At 49.0% G+C, this 21,253-nt stretch overlaps 1 protein-coding gene across 2 annotated transcripts; it reads right to left on the bottom strand.

Moving 5' to 3' along the window:
* Window positions 1-4,952: 4,952 nt before the first annotated feature.
* GRM6 (glutamate metabotropic receptor 6) lies at window positions 4,953-19,211 on the bottom strand. Of its 2 annotated transcripts, XM_004284038.3 has the most exons (11): window positions 19,168-19,211; window positions 18,322-18,815; window positions 17,204-17,420; window positions 16,842-16,977; window positions 16,047-16,201; window positions 14,415-14,555; window positions 14,112-14,312; window positions 12,183-12,328; window positions 11,467-12,090; window positions 8,463-8,774; window positions 4,953-7,712 (listed from the first exon to the last, which is right to left on the bottom strand). In XM_004284038.3, exons 2-11 carry the CDS (start codon window positions 18,802-18,804, stop codon window positions 7,515-7,517), a joined length of 2,613 nt encoding a protein of 870 aa, XP_004284086.1. In that variant the 5' UTR covers window positions 18,805-18,815; window positions 19,168-19,211; the 3' UTR covers window positions 4,953-7,514. The 2 variants fall into 2 exon arrangements, with proteins under 2 accessions (XP_004284086.1, XP_049564405.1); XM_049708448.1 differs by having other exon boundaries at window positions 7,702-8,774.
* Between the last annotated feature and the right edge of the window lie 2,042 nt (window positions 19,212-21,253).

Raw genomic sequence — 21,253 nt, forward strand, 5'->3', positions numbered from 1 at the left:
ATAAACTTCCCTCTTAGAACTGCTTTTGCTGCATCCCATAGGTCTTGGATCATCGAGTTTTCATTGTCATTTGTCTCTAGGTATTTTTTGATTTCCTCTTTGATTTCTTCAGTGATCTCTTGGTTGTTTAGTAATGTACTGTTTAGCCTCCAAATGTTTGTGTCTTTTACGTTTTATTCCCTGTAATTGATTTCTAATCTCATAGCGCTGTGGTCAGAAAAGATGCTTGATATGATTTCAATTTTCTTAAATTTACTGGAGCTTGAGTTGTGACCCAAGATGTGATCTATCCTGGAGAATGTTCCATGTGCACTTGAGGAGAAAATGTAATCTGCTGTTTTTGGATGGAATGTCCTATAAATATCAATTAAATCTATCTGGTCTATTGTGTCATTTAAAGCTTCTGTTTCCTTATGAATTTTTCCTTTGGATGATCTGTCCATTGGTATAAGTGAGGTGTTAAAATCCCCCACTATTTTTTTTTTTTTTTTGCAGTACATGGGCCTCTCACTGTTGTGGCCTCTCCCATTGCAGAGCACAGGCTCTGGATGCGCAGGCTCAGTGGCCATGGCTCACGGGCCCAGCTGCTCCACAGCACGTGGGATCCTCCCAGACCGGGGCACAAACCCGTGTCCCCCGCATTGGCAGGCGGACTCTCAACCACTGCGCCACCAGGGAAGCCCCCCCCCACTATTATTGTGTTATTGTTGATTTCCTCTTTTATAGCTGTTAGTAGTTTCCTTATGTATTGACATGCTCCTATGTTGGGTGCATATGTATTTATAATTGTTATATCTTCTTCTTGGATTGATCCCTTGATCATTATGTAGTGTCCTTCTTTGTCTCAAGTAACATTCTTTATTTTAAAGTCCATTTTATCTGATATGAGTATTACTACTCCAGTTTTCTTTTGATTTCCATTTGCATGGAATATCTTTTTCCATCCCCTCACTTTCAGTCTGTATGTGTCCCTAGGTCTGAAGTGGGTCTCTTGTAGACAGCATATATATGGGTCTTGTTTTTGTTTCCATTCAGCAAGCCTGTGTCTTTTGGTTGGAGCATTTAATCCATTCACGTTTAAGGTAATTACCAATATGTATGTTCCTATGACCATTTTCTTAATTGTTTTGGGTTTGTTTTTGTAGGTCCTTTTCTTCTCTTGTGTTTCCCACTTAGAGAAATTCCTTTAGCATTTTTTGTAGAGCTGCTTTGGTGGTGCTGAATTCTCTTAGCTTCTGCTTGTCTGTAAAGCTTTTGATTTCTCCATCAAACCTGAATGAGATCCTTGCCGGGTAGAGTAATCCTGGTTGTAGGTTCTTCCCTTTCATCACTTTAAATATATCATACCACTCCCTTCTGGCTTGTAGGGTTTCTGCTGAGAAATCAGCTGTTAACCTTATGGGAGTTCTCTTGTATGTTATTTGTCATTTTTCCATTGCTGCTTTCAATAATTTTTCTTTGCCTTTAATTTTTTCCAATTTGATTACTATGTGTCTCAGCTTGTTTCTCCTTGGGTTTATCTTGTATGGGATTCACTGAACTTCCTGGACTTGGGTGGCTATTTCCTTTCCCATGTTAGGGAAGTTTTTGACTATATTCTCTTCAAACATTTCCTCTGGTCCCACCTCTCTCTCTTCTCCTTCTGGGACCCCTATAATGTGAATGTTGTTGCATTTAATGTTGTCCCAGAGGTCTCATAGGTGGTCTTCATTTCTTTTCTTTTCTTTTTCTCTTTATTCTGTTCCACACCAGTGAATTCCACCATTCTGTCTTCCAGGTCACTTATCCGTTCTTCTGCCTCAGTTATTCTGCTATTGATTCCTTCTAGTGTAGTTTTCATTTCAGTCATTGTATCTCTGTTTGTTTGTTCTTTAATTCTTCTAAGTCTTTGTTAAACATTTCTTGCAGCTTCTTGATCTTTGCCTCCATTCTTTTTCCGAGGTCCTGGATCAACTTCACTATCATTATTCTGAATTCTTTTTCCAGAAGTTTGCCTATCTCCACTTCATTTAGTTGTTTTTCTGGGGTTTCATCTTGTTCCTTCATCTGATACATAGCCCTCTGCCTTTTCATCTTGTCTATCTTTCTGTGAATGTGTTTTTTGTTCCACGGGCTGCAGGATTGTAGTTCTTCTTGATTCTGCTGTCTGCCCTCTGGTGGATGAGGCAATCTAAGAGGCTTGTGCAAGTTTCCTGATGGGAGGGACTGGTGGTGAGTAGAGCTGAGTGTTGCTTTGGTGAGCATAGCTCAGTAAAACTTTAAACTGCTTGTCTGCTGATGGTTGGGGCTGGGTTCCCCCCCTGTTATTGTTTGGCCTGAGGCAACCCAACACTGGAACCTACCTAGCTCTTTGGTGGGGCCAATGGCAGACTCTGGGAGGGCTCACACCAAGGAGCACTTCCCAGAACTTCTGCTGCCGGTGTCTGTGTTCTCATGGTGAGCCACAGCTACCCCCTGCCACTGCAGGAGACCCTCCAACACTATCAGGTAAGTCTGGTTCAGTCTCACTGCTTCTTCCCCCTGGGTCCCAATGTACACACTACTTTGTGTGTGCCCTCCAAGAGTGGAGTCTCTGTTTCCCCATGTCCTGTCAAAACCCTGCAATCAAATCCCACTTGCCTTCAAAGTCTGATTCTCTAGTAATTCCTCCTCCCGTTGCTGGACCCCCAGGTTGGGAAGCCTGTCATGGGGCTCAGAACCTTCACTCCAGTGGGTGGACTTCTGTGGTATAAGTGTTCTCCAGTTTGTGAGTCACCCACCCAGCAGTTATGGGAATTGATTTTATTGTGATTGTGCCCCTCCTATCATCTCATTGTGGTTTCTCCTTTGTCTCTGGATGTGGGGTATCTTTTTTGGTGAGTTCCAGTGTCTTCCTGTTGATGATTGTTCTGCAGTTACTTGTGATTCCGGTGCTCTCACAAGAGGGAGTAAGCACACATCCTTCTATTCCACCACCTTGAACCAATCTGGGAGCTATTTCTTAAATTATATGTCTTGACATTATGCATACACACACACACACATCCTATTAGGTATAAGTTAGACAGATAGTTAGAAAGATGATAAGATAGATTTATCCATCTATTTTTTAGCCTTTCTATCTATATCTATACATACTATATATTTTCTCTATCTCTATCTCTATCTAATCTATCTATCAGCGTTCCCCAGAGAAACCAATATGTGGTTCTGCTTCTCTGGAGAACTCTGACTGATACACCTCACCTACCTTTCTCACATTGTTTCCTCCACTTGCCCTGCTGCAACCGCACCAGCCTCTTGACTGGGTCTTCAGACACACATGCATGCCCTTGCCCTAGGGCCGCTCCATCCACTAGACCCTTCTTCCCCCAGATAATTCCATGGCTCACTCTCTGCTTCCTTCAAGTTCCACCTTCTCAAGGAAGCTTATACTAACCACTTTATTTAAATTGCAGCCCATCCCCTCTAGTCTTTCCCTTTCTCCCTACCCTGCTCTGTTTTCTTTTTTCCACAGCACTTTATCACCTCCTAACATATTTCATAATTTATTTGTGTTACATATTGTTTGTCTCCACAACTAGGATGTAAGTTCCATGAAGGAGACAATCCTTGTCTATTTTATAGACTGATGTATCCCAGGTGCTTAGCACAGAGGAAATACCCAATGATAATTGTTGGAGCAGCAATGAATGAGCAGTCTGTGGAGATCAGTGAATCAGAGGGCTAGTGGGTCTGAGATGGGGTGATGGGACTTGTCAGCTGAGGACTTCACTTAATGAATGGGGTCTGCATGGACAGTGATTGGTAGGACTAGGAGGGTCAGTAGTAGGTAAATGGGGTCAATGGCTTGGGCATCTCTGTGGAGATCATTAAGGAGACTGGCTATGGGAGAGGCTAATTATCTTGCCCAAAGTCACCCATCTAGTAAGTGGCAGAGCTGGAATTGATCTCAAGATGTCTTAACCTCAGTGTTGTACAAGTCAAGATGTGAAAGCTGAGTGAAGGAAGTATACAGGGGCAGGGGCAAGACAAGGTCTGTGGATCCTGGAAATTTTCCCTGTGTAGCAAATCAGAATGGGGAAAAAACTAGAAAGTTGATACTACAGGTAAATTCAGCACTCAAGAGCTCTGGTAGAATAACCTAATGATGCTTAATCTGTCAGATTATATCAGTGAACAGTGCATGAGGCCATGATTCTCTAGACTAATGCACCCTTCCTGCGATTTCTGCCTCTGAGTCTGCAGGTAAATATGAGAATGAATCACAGCCTGATGCAGGTGTTGGGAGAGGGCAGGACCCACAGCAATGTTCCTAGAAATGTGGGGAGCTGGTGCCCTGGCATGATGATTTTGATACTGGTGTGTAGGATGAGAGGGAGGAAAATACAGAAAGCAGAAAGACTAAAGTTTTGCAATAGTAATCCATGAATGAAGTGATGAGGCTAAAAACGTCCAAACCCAGTCCCATCGCCATTAGTGCCTCTCTCTACCTTTCTTTGCCTTTTCCATCCAATCCTCCCACTCAGCCTTCCCCTTTCAGAGCTGCAGCCCATCTTGATTCCTACTCTTTGCTCCACAGATTAAAATGTCATCTCTGAAACTCCCAACCTACTTGTCATAGCTTTCAGTACTCTGCTCTGTCCACACTGGAGCAGATTTCTCCCCTCAAAGCCCAAGAGGTGGGAAATGTTTACACTTAGGAATTTTTCATATTTAGAGGCAAAGACGTCAATATAACAGTATTCCTGAAGAGGTTTCCTTCTATAAAATGATGGCGAAAAGATTCACTTGGAGTTATCATTTTATTCCATTTTACAGGGAGTCTTGCAAGTCAATAACTATATACAAAAGGAACAGAAAACCCAAGTCAAACGTTTGGGAAAATTTACATTTATTTACGGAGAAATTACTGAATAAAGTGAGAGACAATGAATGTAATGAATTTGGGAGAAATTTCCAAAGACCACAAAATGTAATAAATGTGACAAAGTTGTAATAAATGTTATAAATGTGTCCACTAAAAACCACACTAGTGAAAATGCATAAGAGTATAAGTAATATAAAAAAATCCCTCCTGTACAAGTCTCAACACATTGAACATGGTGAATAAAAGCTTATAACAAAATGTAATCTTACTCTGCTTTAGAGAACTCACACTGGAGAGAACTACTGTGACTGTAATGTGGAAAAGCCTCCAACCAGAACCCCGTTTTCACTGGAACATATAAACCATACTGGTGAGAAATCATTCAAGGACAATGAATGTAAGAAAGCCTATAGGTATATCCTGGCTCTTATTCAACAGAAAATGAAACACATAGGCAGAATGCCTTATAAATTTCACAAATTTGGGGGAAAAACTTTTTTCAGGGGTTCAAATTGATTGATTGGACATCAGAGAAGGCAAACTATGCATGCAAAGAGCATGGAAAAACCTTCAAGGATTTGTCAACCCCCACTGAACATCAAAGAAATGATCCAAGGTAGAGACATTATGTACACACTGAGTGTGGAAAAGCCCTCTTCCAAGAGTCAGAACTTTTTGTACACATTAGAGAATTCAGAAAGGAGAGAAATCTCACAAATGTACTAAATATGACAATGCCTTTAGCAATAGAGGATGCCCCCACTGCACACAAAATGGTGCATGCATCTTCTACAAGTGGACTGAATGTGAGAAGGCCCAGAAGAAGACGACAGAACTCACTGTGCATCAAAGAATCCACATCAGAGAGACCAATCTGAATGAATGTGGGGGTATATGAAAGTCTTCAGCAGGAAACCAGGACTCTAAGTCTGAAACTTCACATGGGGAGGAAACCTCTAAATGTGGAAAAGCTTTTACTAAGAAATCATCCAAAATCTAAGTCACAGAGTTCAGAGTGGGTAAAACCACAAAAATGTAAAAACTGTGGAAAAGTTTTCAACTAGAAGTCAAGACTCACAGCACATCAGAGAATTCATACCAAGAGAAACACCAAGAAAATAATAAATACAGGAAAACCTTCATTCGGAGATCAGAGCTCATTGTTCTCTAAGAGTTAATATAGGTGAAAAACCCTATCAAAGCACTAATGTGGAAAAGCCATCAGTAAGAAAACACACCTCATTGTACATCAGGAAACCCACACAGGAGCGAACCTGTATGAAATAATGAATTTTGGTAAGCATCCAGCAATATATGAAATGTCATAGTTCACACTGTGGAGAATTCCTAGGAATGCAACAAATGTGAGGAAGGAGAATCTGTACACCAAAAATGTTATTCTGAGGAGAAGCCCTATTAAAGAATGCAGAAACACCTAGTCCCAAGGTCAAAATGGATTACGCAGAGACTCTGTCTAAGGAAGAGTCTCCATGTTGTATGAAGTGTTGTTGATCTTCAAAATCAGTTCCAGACATTAGATACTAGAGAATTCATACTGATAAATAAAAAGAGTCAATTTAACAAATTTAAATTCTATCCCAGGGAAATAAAATTCCATTAACTTAAACTGAACTTCTTGTTAAAAAAAGATTAATGAAAAATGCATTTGAAGTCCAAGCATCTTCCTTCCCATGCCTCATGCTTGCCTTTCGAAGGGGATCTCCCCAGGAAATATTGGAAGAGAACAGTTTTGATGTTCATCCTAAGTTTTCCACTTGGAATTAATCTTCGCCATGGACACAACTCTCTCTGTCACTGGTCCCAACCTAGAACTTGTGAACACCATCCCTTACAGGCATCAGAGGAGGGCAAACACCACCCTTGCTAGTTTATTCTCACACCCCTACCACCACACAAGTGTATCTGATTTTCTTAAAGTTCAGGGTTCATTTAAGGGAATACACATGGGAAAGGAAAAAAAAGCAGTTCTCTAAGTGTGACATCTCCCAGATCCCAGGAGAAAAGATCTCGAGGAAAAGACCCTGCCACAAATAATCTCATGGGAGCATGCCAGTTCCCTCTGCTCATTCCCCTGTCCTGTGCAGGCCCATCTTCTCTCACAGGGCTCTCATCCAAGGCTCGATCCCTCTGTACCAGCAAAATATTTACCCAAGCCCAAGTTAGTCCAAAATACAGACCCACAGAGCTCTTGTGGAAACTGCTCCTCCCTGACTCCAACCCTGAATTTCATTCTGGGGTCTACATATTCTCACATGCTGCCCAATCCCCAAATTCTGGTGGTTGATCAAGGGGTGGAAATCCACTCACACTGGGCCAAGCCCAGGGCTTCATCATGATCTCTGAACTTCAAATCAGTGAGTATAAGTTTAGTCCCTCTCCAGAGTAGGATTCTCTCAGTGGCTGTTTCCCACCATGAGTAGAAAGTCTGGTCTGCAGTGAGGAAGTATGATGCCATCATGCACAGAAAAACAGAAAAAGGTGTCCTGTGGGTCCAGGCCAGCTCCATCTTGGTGGCCGTGGCCTTTGTGGACTCCCCACCCTGATTGCTCACTGCAGATCTGGGCTCTTCACAGCTTCCACCATGAAGCAAGGGAAAGAAAAGAACAGAGGACGGGGAGCAATTGTCCCATTCATTCCTTACTTGCTACTTGGGGGCCTCTGTGCCTTCGCCCTTGGGTGGGGCTGCCACTGTGGAGGTTGTCTTGAGGCTCCGTTTCCGCTTCTGCACGTTCTGCTCCGGGTGAAACAGGATGACGTAGGTTTTGGGTACATAGAGCATGCCGAGGGACACCGATGCACTCAGGCTTAAGGATACAGTCAGTGTGGTGGTTTGGATGTAGATCTAGGCCACGGAGGAAGGGACCAGGTGGGACTCAGCCCAGGTCTCTCCCGCCCTCCACCCCCACACAGCCTGGAAGTGAGTCTATTTCAGTCAAGTGACTGGGAATGAGCACTCAATAAAGGAGAGCAGTGTAAGCAAAGGCCCTGTGGCATGAAGAATTGGTAGTCACTGTTTGGCTCTGGTATAGGCAGGAAGAAGGGTAAACGACACAGGACTGAGTAGACAAGTGATCAAGGGAAGTGAGAGGTTCATTCAGAGAGAGCAACACCTGGGAAAATGGTCCATATGCCTAAAAAGTGCTAGAGAATGTTAATGAATGAATGAACATGTTTTCAAATGTACAAATGAATGGATGAACCAAACCTGAATAAAGGAGCAAGTAGGCAAACAAAGGGAAGACGGAGGTGAATAAACAAATGCTCCACTGTACACATGAATAAATGACTGTCAAACAAATAGACCGACAGATGAATGGATTGGCAGATGTAAAGTATATGAAAAGATAATTGAATAAAATAAAGTTAATTGATGGTTGGAAGAAGCATGGATGAAAAAAATGAATGAATAAACAATGGAAAGGGGACTGAGAGAACAACTGGAGGGAGACTGGAAAGACAAATGAGTACATGAATTAATCAGCCGACCAAGCAAGCATTCATATGGGTGGCCCAGCTCTTGGAATAATCGAGCCCTTCCGTGGACAGGCAGGAAATAAACGAGGTCATGAAACTGATGGGGGACCCAGATTACCTTTTCAGCTGACTGGGCAGTGCCAAAGAAGATAGGCACAAAAGCCAGCCAGATGATGCAGGTGGTGTACATGGTGAAGCCAATGGGCTTGGCCTCATTGAAGGTCTCAGGCACGCCACGGGCCTTGATGGCATACACCGTGCATGTGACCATGAGCAAGAGGCTGTAGCCCAGGCAGCCGACAAGGGAGAGATCTGACATGTCGCACTTGAGCACCCCTCTGGCCTGCTCTGGTTCCACCGTCCGCTGCTCTTCATAGTCAATCACACTGTGTGGGGGCTGGGCCCCCATCCAGGCCATCACTCCCACCACCTGCAGGAGCCAAAATAGTATCAAGGACACACCCAGCCTCACCCTCGACTGAGATCTCTAGCAGGTTAGGGTCGCTTTTAGGCTCCTGGCCTATTGAGTGGGATGCTCAGGCCTGAGAGCCACTGTGGAGAGGGGAGGGCTGTCCAGGAGGGGACTGCCTGGGCAAAGGCCTGTGACACAGGCAGGTGGAGAGAAGGGGCTGCAGTGGAAGTATGTGCTGGGGACATCTGGGCTGATTGGGGAAGGGGCCCTGGATGTCCTCTTCCTGTATTTCAGCCATTACCACCACCGTTTACTGAGCCCAGCAAGGTGCAGTGACTGCAGGCAGGGGCTCTGGAAAGGTGACCCTAATCACATTTCCTCTATCTACCGAATGGGAACCCTCATAATCTGTTGTGAAGACATGATGCCAGCTTGGGGGAGGAGTCAGTTCATGTCCCACTGATTAGGAACCAGGCCCAGCAGAAATGTTTCCCTTCACAACCGTCCAGGGAGGCAGTATCATGTGTTCTGTAGGTGAGAAAACACTAGCTTTATCTAATCTAGCAATATGGCAAACCAAGTTCCTGAGGACCCCCTTCCTTCTCCAGATCCAGAGAACTGTTGAACAAGATATAATGAAATTGTGTGTGAATGCATAGTGAGGCTCAAAATATAGAGGCACTGAATGGAGAGCAGTAAGAATGTGAACTGATGCCAGGTGGCCAGGGAGGTCAGAGTCAGACACAGGCCCTAACAAGGAGAAGATGGAGTATGAATTCCTTCACAGTGAGGGGAGACATGACCTCGAGCCAAGGGAAGCTGGGGAGTAGGAACTAAGACACTACATAAAGGTGGGACCCTGGAAGGGCCGTCCCCTACATTTGTCCAGGTGGTTCACTGCACAAGATGCTTGACTTGGGAGGAGTGGGGCTGAAACCTAGCCAACACTTCAGTGCCATACTGTGCACCTGGAGTAGGGCCATGTGATCCTAGAGGAAAGGATGCTTTTTAAATAATTCGCACACCCAGAAGGAACACCTTTTTGTGATTCTCCCAAAGGCAGCAGCCCCATGAACAAGGGACTATTAAAATAAAACTCCACCCACTGTCCAGGAAGGAAGCATGGAGGCTCCTCTTAGAAATCCTCTAGCTGGGGGGGAAAGTTGCCCAAGAGAAACTAAAACCCAAGGCCTATGATACACGGGAGTAGCAACCAAAATGCGCCCCACTGAATTTGCAACCCACGTACTTGGTAAAAGAATTAGCATCCAGTACAGATAACAAAAGCCTACAAAATAATAGAAAGTGAGCAAAGCACAGGAAGAGGCACAGGCACATCACAGAAGAGGAAAGTACAAAGGCTAGCTGCACTAGTAAGTAGAGACAAATTAAAACAATGAGATACCATTTCACATCCATCATATTGCTGAATAACCTTGTAAAGTTGAAGGTGTGCATCTTTGAAAAGATTTGGGATTTCTAGAAAGAGAGGTATAATGTGGAGAGTCCATAGGTGAGCCGGATGGGGGTACTGAATGCAGTCTAAACATCTCTATCCTGGGGCAAGAGGTGCCACGGGGGTTTCAGGCAGGAAGCAGTGAGGTGCTTTCTGAGTATGGGCTGTGCACTGAGATTCCGGCCCTGACAGAGGACGCTCAGACCCTGCTATGTGTCAGAAAATGGCAGCACCTTCCAGTTGTGAAGAATTGCATGGACTGAGGCCCATGGGTGGGAATGACCATGTTATATGCAGAGCTGGGTAGGAAGAAGGGCTCTCCTGGGGTGGAGAGTGAGCCGTGTCCAAATGAGCTGAGCATGGGCCATCCAGCTGGCCCTGAGAACTGGGCTGGCTCTGCAATGTCATACAATGTCACACACACTTGTCTCTTAGCACCCTTTACACAGAAAACATCCAGTGCTTTCCAGACCACAGGAGCCATTTCCAATGTTGTAATATTACCATCTCAGAGAAAACCCTAAAGGAACTCTGCTTTTGCTGCACATACAGCATGAAATTCTGGCCATCAATGGAATTGGATGCTTCACTCCACATAGTATCATTAGACCCTGTGCCTCTTATCCAAGTTACCCAGTGACTGGGCAGCAGGAACTGCCTTTATGGAAACAGATTCTCTGCTTGGGGGAAATTCATCAGATTCTCTTTGCCCTGGGAGCCAAATTATGGAAGAGCACGTTCACTTTATGAAAATAATTTCACTGTTTTACAGAAAAATAACAGGATGCTTGCACTCCCCACCTTACTGATCCATTTTCCTTCAAGGATGAAGCAGGAGGAAACAGCTGCTCCTAAATGTGTTCTTCTAGTTACAGAAATAGTAGCGCCCTATCTCCTGGGACTTTTTCTTTTTTTTTTTAAACATAGAGGCCAAAATAGAAGAGGGACTCTGATTTTTTTTTTTTTTTTTTGCGGTACGCGGGCCTCTCACTGTTGTGGCCTCTCCCGTAGCGGAGCACAGGCTCCGGACGCGCAGGCTCAGAGGCCATGGCTCACGGGCGCAGCCGCTCCGCGGCATGTGGGATCCTCCCGGACCGGGGCACGAACCGTGTCCGCTGCATTGGCAGGAGGACCCTCAACCACTGCGCCACCAGGGAAGCCTGGGACTCTGAGTTTTAAGGTGGAGGTCAGTCCCGTACCCCCAGCCCCGACCCCGTTTGCCCACCCCGTCACTCTGGGAGCCCAAGGACTCACCTGCACGGAGGTGAAGCTGAAGGTGATGACGAGCTGCGAAGTGGGGCTGATGAAGGGTGGGGGCGTGACCGAGCGCTTCCCTTGCTCAAAGATGCGGTAGATGCGGTTGGTCTTCGTGAGCAAAGCAGAGTAGCTGAGGGTGGTTCCCAGGCCGAGGAAGAGCCTGCGGGCAGCGCAGACAGCCGCCCCGGGCTCAGCCACCATGAGGAAGGTGACCGTGTAGATGAGGAAGATGCCGGTGAGGAGGACGTAACTGAGCTCGCGGCCAGAGGCCCGGACTATGGGCGTGTTGTTGTGCCGCACGAAGGTGGCCACCACTGTGGTGGTGGCCATGATGCCCAGCACGGCCAAGAGGAGGGGCGGGGCCGCCCAGGGCGAGGACCAGGACAGGCGGACCACTGGCGTGGGGCGGCAGCCCGTGTGGTTGCGCGTGGGCCTCATGTCCCCGGGGCAGGCCTCGCAAGTGAACTCGTCCACCTGGAAGCGGTACCCGTCGCAGGCCTCACAGTGCCAACAGCAGGGGACGCCCTTCACCATCTTTTTCCGCTCTCCCGGCCCACAGGGGAGGCTGCACTGAGACTCGGGCACCTCTCGGGGGTCTCCCGACCACTGCAGGGCTTCCACCTGGGACACAGGGGACACCGGGACCTGTGACTCCCACCCCCAGGAAGGTGGGTCCGCCTCCCTGTGCCCAGAGCTCATCCTGTGCCACTCACATCCAGTCTGAGGGTCTCCGCCCACTGGCCCACAGCCTGGTAGCTGCCACTGCCCGCACTGCCATTGGTCACCTGGTACTGGAAGATGTCGTATCGCCCGGGTGCATCCCCGTTCTCATTGAACATCACAGGGGTTCCTGCGCTGCCTGGAAGGAGAGCCTGTCATCCTCAGCTGGTTCTCGAGCCCATCAAAGGCCCAGCCAGGACAAAGGAAGAGCTTAGCAAGCACGTGAAAAGGTGCTCAGCATCACCTATCATCAGGGAAATTCGGATCAAAACCGCAGTGAGATACCACCTCACACCCACTTAGGATAGCCACTGTCAAAACAACAGAAAGTAAGTGTTGGCAAGTGTATGGAGACATTGAAACCCTATACTTCACTGGTGGGAATGCAAAATGATGCAGTCAGTGTGGAAAACAATATGGTGGTTCCTCAAGAAATTAAACAGAATTACCACACAATCCAGCAATTCCTTTTCTAGCTATATACCCAAAATAATGGAAAGCAGGGACTCAAAGAGATATTTGTACACTTATGTTCACAGCAGCATATTCATAGTAGCTAAAATGCGGAAGAAACGCAAGTGTCCATCAATGGATGAACGGATAAGCAAATTGTGGTCTATACATACAATGGAATATTATTCAGCCTTAAAAAAGAAGGAAATTCTGACACATTCTACAACATGGATGAACCTTGAGAACATTATGATAAGTGAAATAAGCCACTCACAAAAGGACAAATCCTGTGTGATTCCACTTATATGAGATACTTAGAGCAGTCAAATTCATAGACAAAATGTAGAATGCTGGGGGAGGGGGAAATGGGGAGTTAGTGTTTAATGAGTACAGAGTTTCAGTTCTGCACAATGAAAAGAGTTCTAGAGGTTGATTGCACAACAATGTACACCACTAAACCGTACACTTAAAAATGGTTAAGATAGTAAATATTACGCTATGTGCATGTTACCACAATTTAAAAAAGAAAGAGCTTAACTGCGCAGGCGAGAGGATGAGTTCAGACTTACAAAGGTACTGATTTGAACAATCAGCGTGCCTTATTTCTTTTAGAAGCTTGTTCTACCAGCTTGCAGAGCTGTTCTGGAGTGCTATTAAGTCATGCTCTTTATTTATTTATAACTTTTTGGCCATCGGCATGAGGGAATCTTATTTCCCTGACCAGGGATCGAACCTGTGTCCCCTGCAGTGGAAGCACAGAGTCTTAACCACTGGACCGCCAGGGAAATCCCTAAGTCACGCTCTTTAACAGAGAGCTTGGCAGAGGAAAGGTGCTCAACATTTGGTGGAAGAAGAGAGTTCTTAATTTACTAAAGGATAGTAATTGAACACAATGCGAAGCCCCCCCAGCAAACCATAAGCACAGCTGAGTCCATCTGGGCCTTTTCAGAAACCCTTATTCTGAGCCTTGACCATGTGCCAGGCCCTCCACTCGTATTGGAGGGGCACAGACTCATGCCTTGTGCTCAGGCAGCACAGGGCCTGGCTGGGGAGGCATTCGGAAGCCTGAGACTCGGAGTGGGCTGCCTGTCCACTGTGTAAGCAGTGCCTTTGCACAGTCTGCACTGTGCCCCGTGCGTGCCCTCAGAGACCAGACGACTACAAACTCCGTGCAATGGAGAGGAGAGTTGTGTGTGACCCTCTGAGGGATCCAGGCAGAAGGGGTCACAGAGAAGTTCCCCAACACCTGGAATTTGCAGCCTGTAGCAGGAGGTACTGAAGCCTGGAGAAGGAGGAGTGTTAAAAACTGTTTCCCAGAACTTGGCTCGAGCCTCCAGCTCTCAGGCCCAGATGCTCCCACTATACTCTTCTGCTCTCCCATTCCTTCCATCCTGAGTCGTCCCAGGTCCCAAGAACTCCATCCCAGCAGGCTTCCCCTCATTCACGTAGGGGCTCTGGCTCCCACTCACCATTGAAACGTACAGCTCGAATATACTGCAGCAGTGTCCGCCCGTCGGTGGGCTCCATTGCCGGGCACAGGCCTGTGTGCCCGGGGCAGAGAGCCTGGTGCATGCTGTGGAGGGCGTGGGCAATGGCGTACACAGCATCAATCACAAACTGCACCTTCCCTTCCTGCTCGTAGGCAGAGTCCCGGCCGATGCGTTCCTCACCTGTCCTAGGGATGCCCAGAGGAAGTGTGCCTGGCTCCCAGATGCCCAACCTGGTCTCCCACCTTCTCCCTCACCACCCTCGCCACCCTGGGCAGCTCTCACCTGTGCATTTGCGGGTGGAATCGTCTGACTGGGTACCTGAGCTGGTCAGTTTGCAGTTAAAATTCTCTTCCCAGAACTCAGCAAACCAGATGTTCCGGCGGTTGTTCTCCAGGGAGCGAGTCATGAAGTACTGGTCAAATCCTGAGAGACAGGGAAGGAGGGAGGGGGCTGGCAACAGTCTGAGCTAGCCACAGCTCACTACTTGTGTCCCTTCACCGCTTGCTCACTTTGCAGCTGGGGATACCCATGTGACCAATTTCTGGCCTGGCCAATGAGTTCAAAGCCATCTAGGGACTCCACGGTAAATTTGCATCCTGATACAAGCTCAGAGCCTCACCACATGAGAGAATTTTTTGCTGCCTTTTCTTTCCTGGTTAGGATGCTGCTATGAAGATGTAATGGGTGGAGCTTCAGCAGCCACTTTGTGAATAAAACACTACAATCAAGAAGGCACATGGGACTTCCCTCGTGGCGCAGTGGTTAAGAATCTGCCTGCCAGTGCAGGGAACACGATTTCAAGCCCTGGTCCAGGAAGACCACATGCCGCGGAGCACTAAGCCCGTGTGCCACAAATACTGAGCCTGAGCTCTAGAGCCTGCGAGCCACAACTACTGAAGCCCGCATGCCTAGAGCCCGTGCTCTGCAACAAGAGAAACCACCGCAATGGGAGGCCCATTCACCGCAACGGAGAGTAGCCCCCGCTCACCACAACTAGAGAAAGTCCGCACGCAGTAACAAAGACCGACCGCAGCCAAAAATAAATAAATAAATAAATCCATTAAAAAAACAAAAACAAAAACAGGTTGACTTTTAAAAAATAGAAGGCATATGGCAACTACAGAGGATGGTGGAACAGAAGGGGAGATAGAGCTCAGGGCTCTGAGAACATCATTGACTCACTGCCCCAAGCATGAAGTTGCCCCTACTTTGAAACCTCTTGCCTTGTAATGAAATGCCTTTATTGCTAAAACCACTCTCAGTCTAGTCTGTTGCCTGCAACTGAATGCATTCTAAGGGAAAGAAAGAGTGTAAGGGTGGGTGTACACCTCCAAAAGCCTGGGAGCCCCTGCGAGTCAGGGCTCAGCATTTACAAGGGTCTGCACTTCATAAAATACCCCGAAGTGCCTCATCAAAGCATGTTCAGTTTAGCCTTTGGGGAAATGAGCAATCCTAGTGTAAAGTGGCCATCTTTCCTGCATTCTTCCAGATATTCACAGGCGGGATGGTGGAGGAGGGGTGGAGAGGAAGGCCTCATTAATTGATCAACAGGACAGTATGACCCACATCCTTGGTTTCTATCCCTCCCACAGTCACCCTCAAATTAGAGTGCCTTTGGCAGAACCAGGAATACAGGCATTGAATTAACACAAAACTAAACAAACAAACAAAACCTAACAATTCTTCACCCTGTAGAGTGGGATGTGCATTTCCTCACCTGCCAATTAATTCAAACACTGCTTGGAGGGATGTATTCACAGAATCTCAGAATTCTAGAATCTGGGAATCCTAGAAGGGACTCTGGATCATGGTACAATCTTATAGAAGGGGAAAATGAGCACCCCCAAGAGGGGATCATGGGGAAGGATAAATATGGGTGGGAGATGCAGTGGGGAAGGGCGTTCCCCCACTCACCATCAATAGAGGCCCTTTTGGGCAGGATGGTGATGGCTCCCACGGCCACGTCCTCCAGGTTCAGGATGGGTGAGATCTTGGCTCCCCAGCTGTCTGAGCCAACCCACAGGAAGTAGCTGGTCAGGTTGGCCTGGCGTGCAGCCTCCAGGACCCTCCTGGTAAGGATAGGGTAGGGGTGAGCGAGGGCCGGAGAGCCTCCTCCAACTTAACTCTGGTCACTTTCCATTCTTCTCTCTCCATCTACCCCATTCTGCATCACTCATCAGACCCTTTGTTTATCAGGAAAGGTAGGATGTAGGGAGTTTAGGACACTTGCCCTGGGTTTTTCAGGTAGTAAAGTGTCCAGCCAGGCTCTGACCCCAGGCCTGCCCTCTTGTTCTGTGCACCATAGTCCACTGCATGCTGCCTTTAAGAAGGGCCTACCTTCTCTTGCTGGGGCTCATGGCCTTCTGCTGATACCCTCCTACCCCTGGGAGTCCTTCCCTGACAGCTCATTTTCTGCACTTACATGCGCCCACCAGTCTCTCCCCCACTGTTAATTATAGAAACAGACATATATTCTTGTGTTTCCCTGGCTAGGTTTGGAGCATCTTCACCCAGACCATGCCTGGTTCATTTCTGGGGGCACCAGGCAGAGAGGTGGCAGCAGAAAAGGTATGTGGGGGCAGGAAGGTAAGGGGAGGTGAGCAAAAGGGAAAGGAGGATGTACGTGGCTGGGATATGTGAGAAGAGGCGGCAGGGTCTTCAAGGACAGCCTCTGAAGAACACGGTGATTGAACATGCCATCTGTCCCACCTGATGTCATCCTCGTTGGCAAAGATGATGATGCCCCGGGCATTTGGTGTCTCCATGAGTCTCCTGATCACCTTATTGAATTCTCCTGGCTTTGGCTCCCTGGGAATCTTGATGGACTGGGCAATACAGACCCCCCCTGGGTGTCGGAGATGCCAAAGTCAGCTGCGGTCCCACCCATTCACCCACCAGGGCCACCACCACTCATGACTGTGGCAGGGGCTGAGTCTTCCAAAGGACCCCCACAGGGGGCACCATCCAGGCTCCCCATCATGAACCCAGTGCCCTACCTCACTGCTTATGCCCTGTCCCACGGACCCTCTATAGGCTCCTTCATGCCTCAGACCCCCCTGCCCCAAGCTCACCAGCCTCTCGCGAGATCTGCACAAAGGCGTCAACCCCACTCTCGCCATAGTTGCCCTCAGAGGCCAGCGTGGACACGTAGTTCCATCCCAATGCCCGCACGATGTCCACCATGGCCTGGGCCTGGTAGGAGTCAGGTGGCACCACGCGGGAGAAGAAGTCATAGCGTGTGGAGTCGCTAAGCTCAGGGGCCGTGGAGGCGTAGCTGATCTGGGGTATCTGGAGTGGGGAAGGACACCAGGGCTGTGAATGGAGGGTCAGTGACCCTAGGGAGGGAGGGCAATGAGGACCCAGGACAGGGACGTTTGGGGTTACAGTGCTGGGGGCAAGCTGGAACAGCCACAAAGATAGGCCAGGAGGGGCAGATCAGGCAGGAGAGCTGGGGAGGGGTTATTTGATTGAAGGCTGTGTCTGGACTAATGGAGGGGCCTGTTTAGAACTGGGTTCATCTGTGTGCATTACAGTGATTAATAGCAGGGATTACAGCTGAGCTGATCCAGGAGGAGTGGGGGCAGTAAGTGTGAAAGCAGAGTGGAGAATGGTGGCTGGGGAGGCTGGGAAGAGGGCGGCTAGCAGAGAAGAGGGTGCATCCCTCATGTTAAAGAAAAACTCACGAGCAAAAAAAAAAAAAAAGAAAGAAAACAACAAAAAACACACACACATAAAAGGGAGCATGTGGGAGCTGGTATGAAGGTCAGAGAGGGGGAGGTTCTGGAAGAAGCGGGCTGGAGCTGGTCTAGGGAAGACAGAGATGTTTGAAGCTGAAACAGAAAGGAAGGGTGGAGTGTGAAGACGTTATGGAAAGGAGAGGGGAAGAGAGAGAGACAGGGAGATGGAAAGAGAAAATCAAGAAGAAAGACAAAGAAAGAGGGAAAATGAGAGAAAACGAGGCAGAGAAACGCTCATGGGCTACAGTGCAATTAATGGACGACTTAGTTACCCCGGGCACTCTAGACGCTTTAATTCCGAACAACCTTCCCAGACAGGCTTGCGTCTGGCCCAGGGGACAAGGTTTCTTTGCGAACTAGAGTGATTCTCGCAAGGAGGCCAGACCTCAGCCACGCCCAGGGCAAGGACGAGGGAGAGAAGCTGCAACCCGGACGCTCCCCCGGGCCCTCACCGCAAACAGGCGCAGCACGTTGGCGACCATGATGGAGACGGAGCTGGCCGAGGCGCCCACGACAGCCACCACGCGCTCAGGGGGCGCGGCGCGCACCGGGGGGACGCCGCCTGGGCAGCGCACGGCTGCCTCGTCGCCGTCGCCGCGGCCGCGGATCAGCGCCTGCACGAAGCTCAGCGCCTGCTCCAGCGCGTACGTGTCCCGCGAGCAGGTGTCGAGCAGCCGCGCGCCCAGGCGCACCCCGGGCAGCAGGTCGGGGTCGGCGTTCACGCGGTCCAGCGCGTACAGCATGGCCTCGAGCCTGTGCACTCCTTGCTCCTTCTTCAGCGGCCCGCACGCTCTGCCCGCCGCGCCCCGCGCGTGCACCGGGAACAGGCCGCCCAGCGTGAGGCCGCCCGCCAGGCGCACCGAGCCCGCGGCGCCCGCCACGCCCGCCTGCGCCAGCGTCAGCAGCAGCGTCAGCAGCGGCAGGATCCCGGCCATCGGCTCGGGGGCTGCGGCAGGAAGACGGGATGGGGACGGGAACAGAACGGGAGAACGCTCTGAGCGCCCGGCAGAGGAAGGACCCGGGTCGGCGGAAAAGCGAGTGAGCCCCAAGCCTTGGGGAGAGGGGAGGCGCGCTATATATAAATATTGGCCGAGTCAGCTGGAGAAGTTATGAAGCATCAACTCGGCCAGCCTTCCCGGGCCACCTGGCTCTCACACCCTCTGAACCTCATCACCTGGGTCCCCTCTGCTCGACCACTGGCTCCAGTCCTATCCCTGCCCTCCCCGACAGCCCTGGGCCGCTCTTACTGGGAGTCTACCCCCAGCGCACACCCAGGCCCCCTCTGTAGCCACACTCACCCGCGCCAGCCGCTGTCGGTTCAGGACGGGACAGTGACAGATGCCGAGGGCCCTGAGGGAGAGAGGATTTAAGGATTCTGGGGAAGGGATGAGAGGCCGCCCTGAGGGCGGAGACCCGTCCTGAGCAAGGCGTGTGCGCAGGACTGGCTCTCTCCACATCTCCTTTCCCTCCCTTTCCTACTCCCTGGGTCTGTTTCTTTCCTGTCTTTGGATATGTGTCTGACATACACACTCTGTCCTTTTCTGTCTTCTGGTCTCTCTATTTCTCATCTCTGTCTCCGGCTTTCTCTACCCACCCCTCTCCCTTCTCTCTTTCTTCTCTTTCTGTCTCAGTCTCATTCTATCTCTCTCAGTGTCCCTTTCTCTCATTGTCTCTCTCTCTGTCTCTTACCCGTTTTCTGTTACTCTTCCTCTCTTCCGGCCACCAGTGTCTTGGCTCAGGCTGCTTAAGGCACTTCCCAGCTTTCTCCTTGCAAATCCCTGCAATAAACCCATGAGTGGAGTGAGAAAGGAACACGGGCTGAGCAAACAGGATTGCGCCTGAACAGGAGGAGGGAGAACAGGGCTGAGCTGGAAGAAGGCAGGAGCAAGCAGACCTTTAATGGTAGCACACACACAACCCTACAAAGAAGAGACTTCTACCATCAGGCCCATTTCACAGTTGGGGAAGTAGAGACCTCAAGGAGTTAAGTGACTCACCCAAGGTCACACAGTGGACATGTGTCAGCATCAGGATTTGTACTCAGGTTGGTGTGAAACGAGCAGCCCTCACTGCCTTTGATGGAGGGAGGGGACAGGGCAGGCTTGCCCTGCAGTTCCCACCCCTGCCTCTTGCATCTGATGATGGAACCCTAAGAAGTTGCTCTTCTGGCGGTTCATAAAGCCTTCCTGGCTCTGGGGTCTGAAGCAGTGACACACCGTGTGAGGCTCTTGGTACCTGAGTTTCCTCATCTCAGGTTTTGGGCCAAGGTGATGGACACTTTTACCACCATCCCCATCTGAGGCCCTGGATTTGCCTTTCTGACACTGAGAGCAAAGTGCATCCCGGAGACAGCTGGTGCGCTCCAAGCCCCAGGGATTAGCAAGTTCGTGCTAAGGGGGGCTGAGCCGGCTTGGGCTCCATTAGAGAGGGTGGATTAGGGCAGCCACAGGGATTTGGGCAAAGCTGGCAGAGGGAGCAAGCAAAAGCTATGTCACCCTTCTGCCTTCCCTCACCACATCCAAGGGCCCTGATTGTCTCTGTTTTCAGAGCTGTCCAGGCACCTGTCCCCGGCAGAGTTGGGAGGTCCAGCTTGGCCTTCACCCATTTTACCAGTTGGGAAGGATGGAGCACTTAGCTGGTGCTAGGCCCCAAGCTTGATGTTGCAGAAGTCTGTACAAACTGGGCATTTGAGGTAGTAGGTTCCTGCCGCTGGGCTCACACAGCCCCCCACAGCCCTCCCCTGCTCAGGACAGGTTAGACAGGGCCACAGCTGACTTCACAAAACAGGTTCCTGACTTACAGGATGAGAGCATCTCACTGGTTCCCTGAGTGTAGGATGGACCACCAGGGAGCTGGGGCAGTAGCCCTCACAGTGGTACAGGAGGGAGGTGAGTGTCTGACCAGAGTGCGGGAGGTGGAAGGGGAGAGAAGTAGGTGAGTTCCAGGCAAGGGGAAGAACCAGCTCTGAGGACGAAGTGGGGGGGGGCATCATGGCTGGGGCACCTGGGAGGAGGGAGTAGCCACCCATGAGCATGTGAGGACCAGGACCAGGGCAGAGCAGATCAGAGGAGGGCAGAAACCAAGACTTTGGTTTTGGACACAGGAAAGCCAAAAATTTTATTTGAGATTTGAGAGGTTAGGTCAAGCTCCTGGTTAGATTCAGTAAAGGGGGAAATTTAATATGGCAGATTCCACAGTTTAAAATTTTCAGTTCAATGTTTTGAGTACCAGTGTCTAGACTCCATAATGTTCTATTCTGTGGCTTATAGGAAGTGTTGAGGGTAGTAATTAAATAATTACAATGAGTGTTAAAAGCTTACACTTACTGTGTGAAATATATATATATATATATATATATATGTATATATATAAATCTCCTTAATT

Source organism: Orcinus orca, chromosome 3, assembly GCF_937001465.1.
Source record: "Orcinus orca chromosome 3, mOrcOrc1.1, whole genome shotgun sequence".
Classification (NCBI taxonomy): Eukaryota; Metazoa; Chordata; class Mammalia; order Artiodactyla; family Delphinidae; genus Orcinus; species Orcinus orca.